Source organism: Typopeltis vanoorti, chromosome 2 (assembly GCF_054136105.1).
Source record: "Typopeltis vanoorti isolate ZY-2024b chromosome 2, IOZ_Tvanoo_1.0, whole genome shotgun sequence".
NCBI lineage: Eukaryota > Metazoa > Arthropoda > Arachnida > Uropygi > Thelyphonidae > Typopeltis > Typopeltis vanoorti.
Genome location: NC_143550.1, coordinates 170432782 through 170447324, shown reverse-complemented (window position 1 = coordinate 170447324; position 14543 = coordinate 170432782). Strand labels below are relative to the sequence as shown.

At 35.4% G+C, this 14543-nt stretch overlaps 1 protein-coding gene across 2 annotated transcripts in view; it reads right to left on the bottom strand.

Moving 5' to 3' along the window:
- Positions 1 to 3471: 3471 nt before the first annotated feature.
- LOC150109660 (cardioacceleratory peptide receptor-like) overlaps positions 3472 to 14543 on the bottom strand; it is a 77950-nt gene continuing 66878 nt past the window's right edge. Inside the window, exons 5-8 of one of the 2 annotated variants that reach the window (XM_090409585.1) lie at positions 11379 to 11666; positions 11069 to 11188; positions 10681 to 10861; positions 3472 to 3740 (exon numbers count right to left, since the gene is read on the bottom strand). In XM_090409585.1, the coding sequence (XP_090265711.1) occupies positions 3473 to 3740; positions 10681 to 10861; positions 11069 to 11188; positions 11379 to 11666 (857 nt within the window). In that variant the 3' untranslated portion in view covers position 3472. The remainder of the gene's footprint in view (positions 3741 to 10680; positions 10862 to 11068; positions 11189 to 11378; positions 11667 to 14543) is intronic. The other variant, XM_090409591.1, reaches the window with a different exon arrangement.

Below are 14543 nucleotides of genomic sequence, written 5' to 3'. Positions count from 1 at the left end.
AATTGTCACCTTGCATTTTCAGGACTAAAATAATCACTCTGACATCCAGGCCTTCCTATTTACTTCATTGTTTACATATAGCATATATTAAGAAGTTGTACAAATATCTGGACACGTGTTGTTATTGAATACGGCGTTGCATTGTCTCTGATGGCAATTATAGACGCATCTCAGTGATTTTCGTTCAACTAAGTGCTGCTAGATTAATATATATTTTTGTCCCTTAGTTCATCAATATAGCAATTAGTTTCTGGTAAACATAAGCGTGTTACCATTTCTTCCAACGGATGTTCTTACTGTTCCTAAAATCCTGTACATATTTTAAGTCAAGAATCTTTACTGACCACGTCTAACATTACTCTCATTTCTTATTATCTCAGCCTTTGCAATATCATCTGGTACATGATGCTGTATTGCCATCATCTGTCATCATTTTCACAGCGATGTGTGTGTGGGGGGGTAGGTGGGTGTGTCATAAAATTCCAGTGACCCGACATCCAATTAGACGTGTCAAAGGTGTCTAAATGTTTAATTAGATGTATTTGTCTATCCTATTTTATTCTGTTGTAACTCACAATACATTTCAAACTCTATTGCTACTTGTAGCATATAACCGAAATTTATTAACTGTGATTTCCTTTCAAACGAAAGCAAATGTGAACTTCTTTCAATTCTCCCCTTGGTAAATCGATGAATTTGACGATATTAAAACAACATCGAAAACAAATCGATACCATCATAATTATGCTTCTTGGTTGTTGTCTGCATATGTACAGTACTTCTGCTGCGTATAGACCGAATGTTTTCCTTTGTTAATTGAAGTATTGAAGATAATCTCGCGAAAATATCGCTCATGAAGTGGATGTGAGACGAAGCATTTTCATGTTATCGTTAACACTGTGAAAACCAAATGAAACTTAATGCACGTTGAATTAAATTTCATTTGGTTTGCTTAACAAGCCTGTATTCAGTCCACTTTAAAAAATACAAATCTCGCATCCCTTTCTGCGTAAGTCATTGCTTCCCACCTGTTTCCAATTGCTAACAGTATTCACATCTCAAATCTACCGTACCTGATACGACTGGTTTCGCCCTGTGGGTCACTAAAACATTTCTATATTCTTGGTTCACTAAGGTATACAGAAAATGTATAAAGAACCAGTAGCAAGGTACTTAAGAAAGTACCTTATGCATTTTGTTAAGGTATTTTATGGGCATTGTTCTACTGAACTTGTATAACAGAATCAGCGACTCCTCGACCTCCACTGAGATTCTAAGTACCAATCCACCAAGTCTGTCTTATTCTCCTCCTTTCTTACTATTGTATCTATTTCTGTTCTCTGGAAGAGAAACAATAAGAACTTTTAATTTCCAGAAAAATTACGATCTTCAAAGAGTATAAACAACTTTGCCCTATTCAGAGAAGAAAATCAGTAGGTTCCTTAGCTGTTTTTTCCTACTCGCACGTGACACTAGTGTTCTATACTGGTGTACGAGAATAATATCAAATGTCAACATTTGCGCTGTTGAAGAAAATTAGTTTTCTTTTAATTAACAGATTCAATGAGACAAAACAAATGAATAAGTAGGATATAACTGTGGATCTCCATAGAGTTTCCACATAGACGCTAGACTATGGTAGAAATATCACGCGTAGTATACATACGTTGATATCCCCTAAAAGACAGTTAGCAGTAAAATGCAAGCTCTCTCTCTCTCTCTCTCTCTCTCTCTTAGCAGTAGAGTTCCTCAAATTGCAACTTTTCATAGGCAAAATGGGTTTATTTTTTGTACATATACTTTGTTCTTGATTTAATGGTTAATTCTGGAAAATAGTAGACTTAGAAATATTGAGAATAACAAGGACGTACGAGTTTCAAGTAGTCTATAGTTTAGCGTTAAAAAGTGTTATAAATTTAAGGATAATATAGCGAAATGGTTACAGTATGATTATGATTTATAGTCTTACTGCATTTGTTTGTGATTTCTTCGTCCCAAACGAGGATAAAATGGAACCCAAGGGATTTCTGGTTGGTGCTTGGAACTGATGAAAATGAGAGACGAGATCTACAAATTGCAAGTAAATATTGCAAACTATGAAAGTAGATGTACAATTTCTTTCGGTAGAAAAACATTACCATAAGAATAGAGTACCCTATTTCTAGAAAACTCGAAGTATTTTCCCAAGAATATTTCGGTCATTTTCCGATGCATATTCAGAGACGTGAGTAACAGCACATTGATGAGTAGCAAAATCTGAAAGCAAAGAAATTGCCCTTGGATATTTTCAAAAGAAATAAAGGAAGTCCAAAGAACGGGTTGTGTTTTATTCAAGAACTGATCTCTACTCACCGAGCCATAAAAACTTTCAACAGCTCAGCGACGTTTTGTTGAACAAAATATAACTACGTTAGAAAAACAATGCAACTCGGACGTCGCTTTGAGAAATTCAGTGTTGGACATTTTTACCTTTTTTTTTATTTATGGGATGCCATTTTTCAACAAATTCGTTATTTTCCTTGTAATGTCTGCTTTCCAAAAATCTCCTTATATGGACATACGTAGAAGGTCTCCTGTTTAATATATTATATACTTTTAAGAAGTGTTACTATTCTGTCCTCTGCATCTCGCTCTATATCATTAGAGAAATAACATTTCCTTAGAAAGGGCGCAATTAGAGAGAAGTTGATGTGTTTATTTAAGGAAGTTAAAATGCAGTGTCTAGAAATGAGCTAGTGAGTCGTGTCTTCCGTCTGCTAATGAGTCCCGGAAGCTGTCTTGTTAACTTCGTGTTTTATAAACCCAGTAGCCAGAAGTCCTAATGATGAGACAGTTGATTAATTTAATTACTGTAATTCCTAACTTTTGCAATTCCAGTCAGATGTTTCAAGTCGGCAATTAATTACAGTGGGTATGTGGCTGACCCGAACTTGTTCGAACAAATCTGCAATTAAATCGATATTGCCTTCAGTACTTTCTTGATTTCAAATAGTGTTGGGATAGTAGCAATGCATCATACCCGCAAACGTAATTCAAAAACTACAGTACGAATGTGGATGAAGTTTATATTTGTCCTTGTATGGTATTGCGTCCAAAGTCACTTATAGTCCAATACGGTCTTCCATAATGTGCAATGCATTATGGGACAAATATTTCATCAGTGCATTGTACTTCGTACTAACAGATTTAAAACAGATAACGTAATTTAAATTTATTTTATGGTTGATTTGTAGCGGCTCTTTACAAAACGAATTAAAGCATAGAAGAGAAAGAAAGAAGAAATATATAAATATATTATGAAACTTTGTTTTCGAAAGTTACGAAAGACATGAATTTTATTAATATTTTTACAGAGATACACTTCAATTTTTATTGAACATATCGGATATGACGTAACGGAACTCTCAAATCACGTGACTGCGGCACAGCAAATAGATAGGAATTGATGACTTGATTCTTTTTAGTGGAGTATTTACACGTGTGAATTTCCGTGGAAAAGCATCGGTTCATTGGTCATGCACAGGTTTTCTTTATCAACTGTGGGATGTTTCTTGAGTGCCGTCACGGAGAGACGAGATTTGGTGGAGAATCTCTGCACAGTCGAATTTCTTGAAGACGTTTTAGTTGTGGTCGTGGTGTTCTTAGAGGAACGATTGGAAGTGTCGCTGCGGAGCGAGCGTTTCGAAGTCGGACAGAGGATGGCGATCTTCACTGCCAGGATGGTGCACAAAGGAAGTTTTCTAAGAAGAAGAAAAAAAACGAATGACTAACAACAACAGAAAGAGCACAAAACTGCTTTGAGATTTCTAACTTTACAGCAATTCAAATTTATATATTTATTATTATTATTTAAGATTGCACTAGCAACTATTAGGCTCCCTTAATCCCCATCATTTCACAATCTATCCAGTAGAATGATATTGCATAGCAGAAATTAATATTGTTAATGCATTTGATGACCAGATTAAGAAGTTCATTGATACCAATACAGCGGGTTTTTGTATCAGTGAAACACGAAGAGTTTTTATGTAATTTGTGAATAACGTAATTTGTTATTAATATTTTAACAATGTTATGAAGTTTGGATGTCTGTTGCACTATTCTGCACCCAAAATCGATTACAGACAAGGAAATTAATTACTCCAGATTTAAGTTATATTTAATAATCGGATATTGTTGAATAGACATTATAATTTATGTCATAATAATTCAGGTTTCACATTTACATAATCGTTTCAGTTTTAATTTTATTGAGTAAAGTTTGATGTATCTAAAATACTCAATATGCATAATGCAATTATTATTATTATTATTTCAGACCTCCAGGGAGTCAAGGACTCATCGAGAGAGGCTGTGAGTTACCCAACCCAGCTTTCATACCCTCCCTTATATTCATTTACACTAGATGCACTCACTACCCCTAAGGGAAAATTATTCCACTCACTCACTCACTGCTCTCTGATAGAAAAACCTAACACTTACCCCTTTTTTGACTGAGAACAACCTTAACTTATATCACTCCTCTTTCCCCCTGTTAACCAGAGTGTGCAATCCACGTACTCGCAATCTGATCTGTCCTCATAATTTAAATCCCATAATACGAATAAATTACTCTTCTTTGCACCCTTTCCACAGGTTCTTTATCCCCTTGAAACCAGTGATACCAAATCTGCGAACAGTAATCCAGGCGGGGTCTTATCAAAGCCATATAAAGAGGCAAAATGATTTCCTTATCCTTACATGTCAAGGTTCGCTTCAACACGGCAATTATCCTCTGAGTTGTATTTGCAACTTTTGCTATATGACCTTTGAACTTTAAATTCTTATCCACCAATACACCGATAGTTTGCCTCTTCAGTTTCTTACAGCATAACCCCGGTAATATAATATGCTGCTGGAACTTTAATCACGACAAAGTGCATAACTTTACGCTTATTAACATTAAACTGACAGCCATTTTCGTTAGCCCAGATTTCCAGTTTATTCAAATCATTTTGTAATTTCTGAATATCAGTAGCATCCCTTATTGCTCTGCCTATCTTCGCATCATCAGCAAACAATTGCAAATCTGATGATAGAACCTGCTTGATGTCATTAATGTATAGATTGAACAATAATTGCCCAAGGAGTGAACCATGAGGTACATCACTAATAACCATAAATCTGGCAGATTTACATCTACTGTATACCACTTTTTGATATCTGTCTGTCAACCATCCCCTGATCCAAGTCAATAGATTATAGCCCAATCCCATATTCTCCAGTTTACAAAACAGCCTATCGTGTGGTATATGTGGTATGCCTTTGAAAAAAATCCAACATTATCAGAGTGTATCCATTTCCTTTATCCAACTCGGCCGTAACATTGTTATAAAATATGAGCAAATTTCTGAAACATTACCTTTCTTTGGTAAACCCATGCTGTTACCTGCATAGTATAGAATGCTTGTCTACCCATTTCTGTATGCGAGTTCTTACCAACTTCTCTAAAATCTTCACTACCACAACAGAGATACTCATAGCTCAGTAGTTAGACACATCCGTTTTTGCACCACCCTTGTACAATGGAACTCTCACACATTCCTTCCATTCCTATGGTGTCATTCCTGAGCTGAGACTCAAGTTATACAAATGTGTGAAAGGCCTAGCCAATTCAGTTGAACAATCCTTTAACAAACGGGCAGATATTCTATCTGTTCCTATTGACAAGTTCTTATCCAGGTTATGCAAGAGCTCTTCAACCTCATTTTCATGAACCTCTAACCCTTCCTCCCATGTATCAGTAGCACTGTGCACTATGTGACATACACCTGGTTGATATATCTTAGCAAAGTGAGCACTCATTAACTGAACAATCTCCTTAGCTTCCGACACTCGTGTACCATCAACATTCAATAAAGTTATTCTTCCACATTTATTCTTTCTTTTGCTTGCAGCATAATTATAAAATTCTTTTGGATTGCCTTTAGCTTGCATGGCCAATTTCTTTTCATACTCCGTTTTAGCTCTTCTCACAATACTCGTTACTTTTCTGGCCTGAGCTTTATATATATCATAACTCCTCTCACTCTTATTCTCACGATATCCTTTCCACATCATCTTCTTCTTGTGGATTTCTAGTTTAATAAGGCTGCACATCCATTTCACTCCCAACCTATTTATTCTTCGAACACTAGGGATACATTCAGATACCGCCTCATTCGAGGACTGTTTCAAAGATTCCCATGCATTGCTGACATTTTTTCCATTCAGTAACTGATACCATGGGACTAAAGATAATATTCTTCTTAGTTCATCATAATATCCTTCATTGTAGTTCAGCATGTAACCTGCTTTAATCAGAGCTTCAATACAAGTAGATACTTTACAAGAAAGAACAGCATGATCACTGTCACCAATTGGTTTTAAAATAGCCATATTCTTGGCAGAGATCTCTTCTGACGCTATGAGCAAATCTAACACTCTTTGACCTCGAGTTCCTTCTTTCACATGGTGCTTGGTAAAGTTATCCCAACAATTCAATAAATTCCTGTTCTTTCTGATCATGAGATTTCTCTTCTACCCAATCAATGTTTGGAACATGAAAGTCACCCATAATGATTACTCTCTTGGTACCGATAAGGCTAAATTGGCGATGCATTTCTTCGTCCCCTACAACTTAGATTCCAGTGTCGGTAGCAAGACCCCACCATATTTCATTCTGTTAACGTCCACTTCACACCAAATAGACTCAAACTCATCGCTACATGGGACGTTGTTACCATCATTGTTTTCTTGTATTTCTACCCTAATTGAACTTAAGTCATCTGATATCATTAGTAGCACTCCTCCTCCTCTCCTATCTCTTCTGTCATTTCTAAAAATAGTATATCCGTTACCTTCTATCCCAGTTACAATATCTGATTCTGATAGTCAGGTTTCACTAATGCCAACAATCTTAGGCCACATCGTATTCAATAAAGCAACAAACTCAACCCCTTTGTTTCTAATGCTTCTGGCATTTGTGTATAGACATAATAAACTACGACCTACCCTATTATTATAATTAGATATGCAATCTATTTGGTCTTGTTCTAGAATTTTCTCCTTTCCCTCCCCAGATATACATACATAAAAGGTCCGAACCCAAAGCATATTTTTCCACTCCTTCGCCACATACATAACCTTGTTCAAAGTATTCATATCTTTATCTCGTTTGTGTACCATAGCTGAACTTTCACACACCCATTTTTCCCACCCTTCCCTTGATGATCTAGTTTCCCTGACTCTCTGCATTGGATCTCATACCAAGAAGTAATTCCTCCAGGCTTCTGATGCCACATGAATTCAAGCATAGGCCATCATTTTTATACAAATCTTTTCTGCCACCAAACACACCCCACACATCTAAAAACACTCACATCCATATCTTCTATATAGATATGGATGCGTCTGAAATCATTTGCTATCATCGCCCTCCTTTTTAACTCAGTACTGTCATATCTAGGTAGTAATCCTACAATTTTTACTCTTTCACATTTCTTTCTCGTTTCTTCCAACAGATCTTTCATATCTTCTCTCATACTATATTTGTCACCACTTTAATTATTAGTTACTACCAACACTACCATTTCGTTTTTGGTTTTCAATTACGTTTGTCATGGAAACTAGAAGTGGTGACTTCCTCGGCAAGCGCCAATTTTAAAATTGAGTCACCATACCATATTACCTCTTTTGTCTTGGATATTAAGTAACTTACCTTGTTGTTATTAATATTTTAATTTCCGTCTTAAGTATTTTCCTGCCTGTTCCTGTTCTCATCCTTATTCTTATCCTGTCGAAGTTTAGACAAACGTTTTTCCACCTTTTCCAATTCCCTGGTCGATTTTTTAATAATTTCTTTTAACCGAGCTATTTCTAATGTCAACGTATCCTCAGATAAATTATTATCATCATGCTATATTTAGTCACTGTCATGTTACGACGAGTTTTTGGCGCGATTTTTAAGAGTAGTAAAAACTAATAATATTTCTCAAATTATGCTATAAAATGCTTTAGTACAATAACTAAAATCTAAAATAATATATTAAAAATACACAATTAAATCTAAGAAAACACATAAATCAACGAAACCCACAAATCTTTCAGGGGCCCTCTTACAGCACTTCTTTTTACCCTAGCCTCAACACCAGATTATATACCCTTGGATTTTATAAAAGCCATGTATCAGATGCAAACAGAATATTTAAGATACCAGAAACAGAAGACCGAAACAAATTACATTCTGACCAAGCAAATTAATTTTTCAGGTAAATCTTATCAAGCAATCTTCTTCAAGATTTTCTTGAATTCTTTCCATTAAGCTACTCTATTCAGGTGATTTACGATTAACATGTTGAACTCCATTTTCCGATTTTCATAAAAAGGATGCGAAGGACCATTACCAAGGAGGCTTTTCAGCTGAAGGTAGGCTATCCAGTTTCATAAGGAGGAGAAGACAATCTTTTTCACCTTAAGAACTCGGATTTTTAATCACAAAAAAAAGTAATTTGACAAGAGAACAAGTAGTTAACTTTATATTTGAATACATTCTTCGCGGTTAACTCTACACTTGCGTATGTAAATATATAATTTAGTTAATTGTTACAAATACTACTACCCATCTATCCTATGTCACCTTCGGTTGTTTATACACACACATTGTAAGTACAGTGTATACGTGTTTGGATAAAATATCAAAATGATGGCAAAAATTAAAAAAAAATTAAACATGAAAAAATATTGTTTATCATCGATAAAATTATACAGTTTAATATAATTCAAAATTACTTAAAAATAAAATCCATTATCATAACCCCAATAACGTTCTAAAATAAAGACTATAACAAATGTTATGTCTTTAACTGTAACGTCCAAATATTTAAAGAGACGGAGTAAACACGATAAGCACTACGAACACTCTTCTACTGGCCCAAACTGCATATAAACAACAGCACGACGGACAGCGCTGCATTACGCTAATCGCTCGCATCTCACTATGACGTACGTATGCTTACGCGCGTAGCAATATGACTGTGGTAAACACAGTGCTGCTATGCGTCCTTCACCCTCCTAAGTGCTACAAAATGGATTTTTATTATTTTTTTATACAAAATAAGAGAACTGTATAGGATTGTTGATGATAAAATTAAATAATACAGCAAATATTAATAAATATATTTATATATCGAGAAAAATAGGGGACTGCTGTTCCGAAGTACCTATGCACGTGCTGCCGCTGGTCTTACCTATGTCCTGAACTAATTTATAAACTTCAATTAATCACGTCTACGGCTCCCGGGAAATAAACTCATCAGATTGTAATTAACTAACCAATTTTTATACAATGAGTTGTATAACGATATAAAAACGTACTGAAATCATTTTCTTTAAACTCCTTGAATCCCAAATCTCTTACACTTGCTTTGTTCACGATATCCCCAATTATTTCGTTTTGAACTGATCAAATCTTTTCTGGTCATTGAGCAAAAGATTCAGGTCATCCTAACAGCTGTATACTTCCCAGCATCACATAATTATTAAAGGGAGAAATTTTATTCAAAATAAAGAACTTAAATCATTTATGGATTCACTAAAGACAGAGAGGGGCTCTAATATTAAATCCATAGTAAGTGGGTCACCCTCTGCTAACTACTTAACTCATAAAAATCTCCTTTAAACGCTACTTTCAGTCGTCGATAAGCCAAACAAGTTCCAACCATTTAATTAGTAAGTCATTAATAATTATTAAAATCCGGAACTGAAAATACATTCAGAAATTTCTAAATGCATTGAGAAAGATCCTACAGTGAGAACAGAACCTACGATAGATTGATTGAAAGCGGAAACACCCACCCACTGAGCCTACTCAGCCGAGCTTTACCGTGATTCTAATGAAAGTAAATCATGTCTGGTTCAACAAGTGATCCTTATCAAGAATATACCCGAAACTCTTCCTAATTAATTTTAATTTGATGTAAAGAATCACCCTGGTGAATTGTAAACACCTTTGCAATTTTCCAATCACAAAGAACTATTCCCAGTCCCAATGATTCGTTAAGGACAATCAAAAGTGGGGTGATTAATTTGGATATACAGCAGCTCTATACGAAAGAAACGTACACCATCCTAACGAACAACCTTAACTATAAAATGATCGCTGCATGGTATTATTTTATTTAAAAGGGTAGTCTCATTACATTAACAGTTACACACTAATAGCTACTTTAGACTCTTAATTATAAATACTTAAAGCATCTTAACATGAGCCAGTTATGTGATAAACTAGTCGCATATTTTAAGAATACTGAACTGAAAAATACCTCGTCAAGTGGAATAATACCGTACAGGTCTTCTTTCAAATATTATCGGTTTTATTGTACAAACTGTGGCATAAATAACTTCAAAGCATCACTGCCATTCGGAGTAAAAAGAATGTCCCATCAAAGTGAATACACCAGCTTGCAGAGACTCACGAAGAAATCTCAGTGTATTTAGTGCATCTCCATTGTCAATGGAACAGTCAGGAGAATTGCAAAGACCTATAGGTCTAAAATCCTCTTTATAGTCAGTCGAAAAGAATGCGTAACAAATTCGTGCTTAAACTTAATTCACTCACTTCTTGTGTAATTCTGAATAATCATCTGTAAGTGAAAAAATTACCTTCGACTACGGCAGATATGTGTTGAAAAGAGACAGTAGATGATAGGATTGGCTGCACTGTTGAGAGGTGCCAAACTCTGAATGAAGGTAGAAACGGCAATAGTGGTTTGATTGCTTGGGATATATCCATACACCTGCAGCAAATCGTAGATAAAGTACGGGCTCCAACACAGAATAAAAACTAAAAAAATATAGAAAATAGTAGACATTATATAGTTATGATAGTAAAGAAGGTAATGCTATTAATCACTGTTCTTACATCGTCATATTAACGAATAGAATTAATTATTTAGAATTGAAATTGGGATTTATATTCTACACAGTATAATCCAATTGAAATCAGCTCCTCTCTCTCTCTCTCTCTCTGTGTATTTATTTGTTGTCTTACCAAACACGATAACAAAGGTCATCTTGACTGTTTTGATTTTGGCTTTAGGAATGATCCCTCGGGAACTAGCACGCTTTCTTTCTAATTCCCTATTACTGTGTCTTCGAGTGCTGTTTTTACCTGCAGCAGAAATATAAGCAGAACCTTTAATTTGCATCCTTACTGGCACAATTTTAATTCTCTATAATTTACTCGATTCTATAACACGCACACACAGCTAAAAAGAAAATGCACGTAATTTAATACATATCATCTATCAGCCGCTCGTACAGTCATACCGTTTGACGTGTATTTCGACACTTTTCCTTACCTGTTATGCCATTTGATATTGCCATCAGTTTCGGATATCCCATGATTTTACTTTTGTTCCAGATCGTATACACGATGATGCTGTAACATGCGGAGATGATGAGGGCGGGGATGAAAAATAGAGACATCGCTACCATGGTGATATAGATCTGCCACTGAAAAGGTTTTAAGTCGATCCAACACTGAGAACGACCCTTCACCAATTCCTCTTCATTCAGAAAGATAGCAGGTACCGAAAAGATTGCACTGAGTCCCCATGCAGATATTACTAGCAATCGGGCTCGTCTCCCTGAAGGCAAAGAAAAATTATGTAATCTCAAAACCTGCCAACGCAATTGATAGAGTAGAGGAGAGAAGAGATAAACACAGCAAGGTTAGTGGTTACGGTGTGTGTTAGTTGGTTACAGTATTTTTCGACGTGGAAATTCAGAAACACGTTACACAAAGCGAATATAATTTAAGGTAAATAATAACTGTAATTTAGTTTTCTAAGATTAACACTTATAAAGGATGATTGCATTACAAATACTCTAGGTTACAAACGTATATGGATGTATAAGAACATTTCCAGATGATTCAACCCAATCTACCGGTTGTTCTTAGTAAAAATAGGCCAAAGTATCCTTGGAATTCTTTACTTATTGAAATGAGTGTGTCGTGGTTGAAAAATCACATTCTAATTTAAGAGAAACCAACATCATTTTGTGGGGTAATATTATTCTAGCAGATGCATTCTCTGACTCGCTTTGGCTGATGACATAATTTCTCCGAAGACGGCAAGAGATTCTGCGTGGCCTCCTTTTTTATGGCTTCAGAGAAGCGTTGGTTGAAACACTCGCACTAACAAATCCCTGAACAGTTGATACTCACATAGCAGACGAAAGAAGGCCATGTTTTTGTAAGTAATATTTTCTGTTTTATGTCTTCCTACCTCCATCCATTCTCGTTTTGTCTGGTTGAGAAATTTATTACATATCTGACCTACAGCTTCCGGACAAAACATTAAAACCGAGCTCTATTTTTTTTTTTTTTTTGGTGTTGGTGGTGATAACAGAAAACGAACACCACTAGGAATTTCTCTCTGACGTGCTACTTCCCTGGACAAATCTCTTTCTCAGAGTTCCCCAACTTTTCTTAGCTTCGGTAATAATCAGAGGGTTGATTGAGAGAAGCACTACCACTTCTCTGAGGATATGTCGGAAAATAGCCGAGCAGGGAATTGTTTAAGCGACGCATTTCTGACTGGGTTCAACCAGCCGTGTGCTAAAAGCGGGAGACTACAAGGGGGATGCTGTAATCTAGATTTATCCATCGCGTCGGGCCATCCTATCACGTAGCTCGGATTGACGTATTTCTATGTGAACAGCATGGAAGACTGGAGCCAATCATTTTAAACTTTTATTTCATTGATCCTCGTTTTAAAAGTATTAGAGGGAAAACAGTCTTGATCATAGATTGACCATTATCTGAGAGAGGAAATTGCTCACAAAATTCATTTGTTTTTGTGTGTTCGTGATCCATAAAGGGATTTGATTGAAGCCCGAATATTTTAAAATATTTGGTAGAATGGAGGCTCTCGTATAATTGATTTGTTTTGCAGTTGGTATGTGACCACATAAAGTTTTTGTTTTCTTTTCTTACTTAGGAAACAGTTCGCCTTTAACGAGGTAAACATAACTATTTTATTGATCTCCAATTTACATTTTATTTTGAAAGTGATTTTGAAGAATATTAGTTCGTCTGTATTGTATTTCGTGATTTTATTCAATTCAACATTATTAATCATGACAGTTGTTTTAGTTTCGTCTTTAAATATTCATGTGGTTCTATTTTTTTTTTTAATTTCAAGATATACAAAACAAAAAAAAAAGTAAATTATTATGTATTCTTTTTTTCCCTTTTTAACTCAGATTTCTAAGAGAATAAGTGAATTTCATTCACTTAATTCGTATATCTTGAACTTTCTACGGGGTGAATAATACTGAAAAATATCTTTGTTTGCGAGGATTTTTTTTATTGAATTTGTTCATTTTTAGTTGCTCTTCTCTGTTAACTCTGTTTAACGATGCTGTATACAGTTCATAATTAATAGTGGACATAACAAGGAATCTGGAGACAAACAGGCACCTACAGACGTTCTCCTGAGAACCAGTCATGTAACACTGCTATTATATATAATAGCAATGTTAAGAAAAATGTTAGGAAAAAGGATGAGAACAACAACAGGCAGGAAAATACTGAGCTTGGTAATCAAAATATTGATAACAACAAGGTAAGTCCGTTAATATATAGGAAGAAAGAGGTAATATGGTATGGTGACTCAATTTTAAAATTGGCGCTTGCTGAGGGAGTCACCCTCTTCTAGTGTCCCTGGAGCGAAAATTAAAAATATGAAACGTAATTCAAAACCAAAAACGAAATGTAAAAGAAATGGTAGCGTTGGTAGGTACTAATAATTAAAGTGGTGACAAACATAGTATGAGAGCATATATGAAAGGTCTGTTTGAAGAAACGAGAAAGAAATATGAAAGAGTAAAAATTGTAGGATTACTACCTAGATATGACAGTACTGAGTTAAAATGGAGGGCGATGATAGCAAATGATTTCAGACACATCCATATCTATATAGAAGAAATGGATGTGAGTTTTTTTACATGTGTGGGGTGTGTTTGATGGCAGAAAAAATTTGTATAAGAATGATGGCCTATGCTTGAATTCATGTGACATCAGAAACCTGGAGAAATTACTTCTTGGTATGAGATCCAATGCAGAGAGTCAGGGAAACTAGATCATCAAGGGAAGGGTGGGAAAAATGGGTGTGTGAAAGTTCAGCTATGGTATACGAACGAGATAAAGATATGAATACTTTGAACAAGGTTATGTATGTGGCGAAGGAGTGGAAAAATATGCTTTGGGTTCGGACCTTTTATGTATGTATGTCTGGGGAGGGAACGGAGAAAATTCTAGAGCAAGACCAAATAGATTGCATATCTAATTATAATAATAGGCTAGGTCGTAGTTTATTATGTCTATAAACAAATGCCAGGAGCATTAGAAACAAAGGGGTTGAGTTTGTTGCTTTATTGAATACGATGTGGCCTAAGATTGTTGGCATTAGTGAAACCTGGCTATCAGAATCAGATATTGTAACTGGGATAGATTGTAA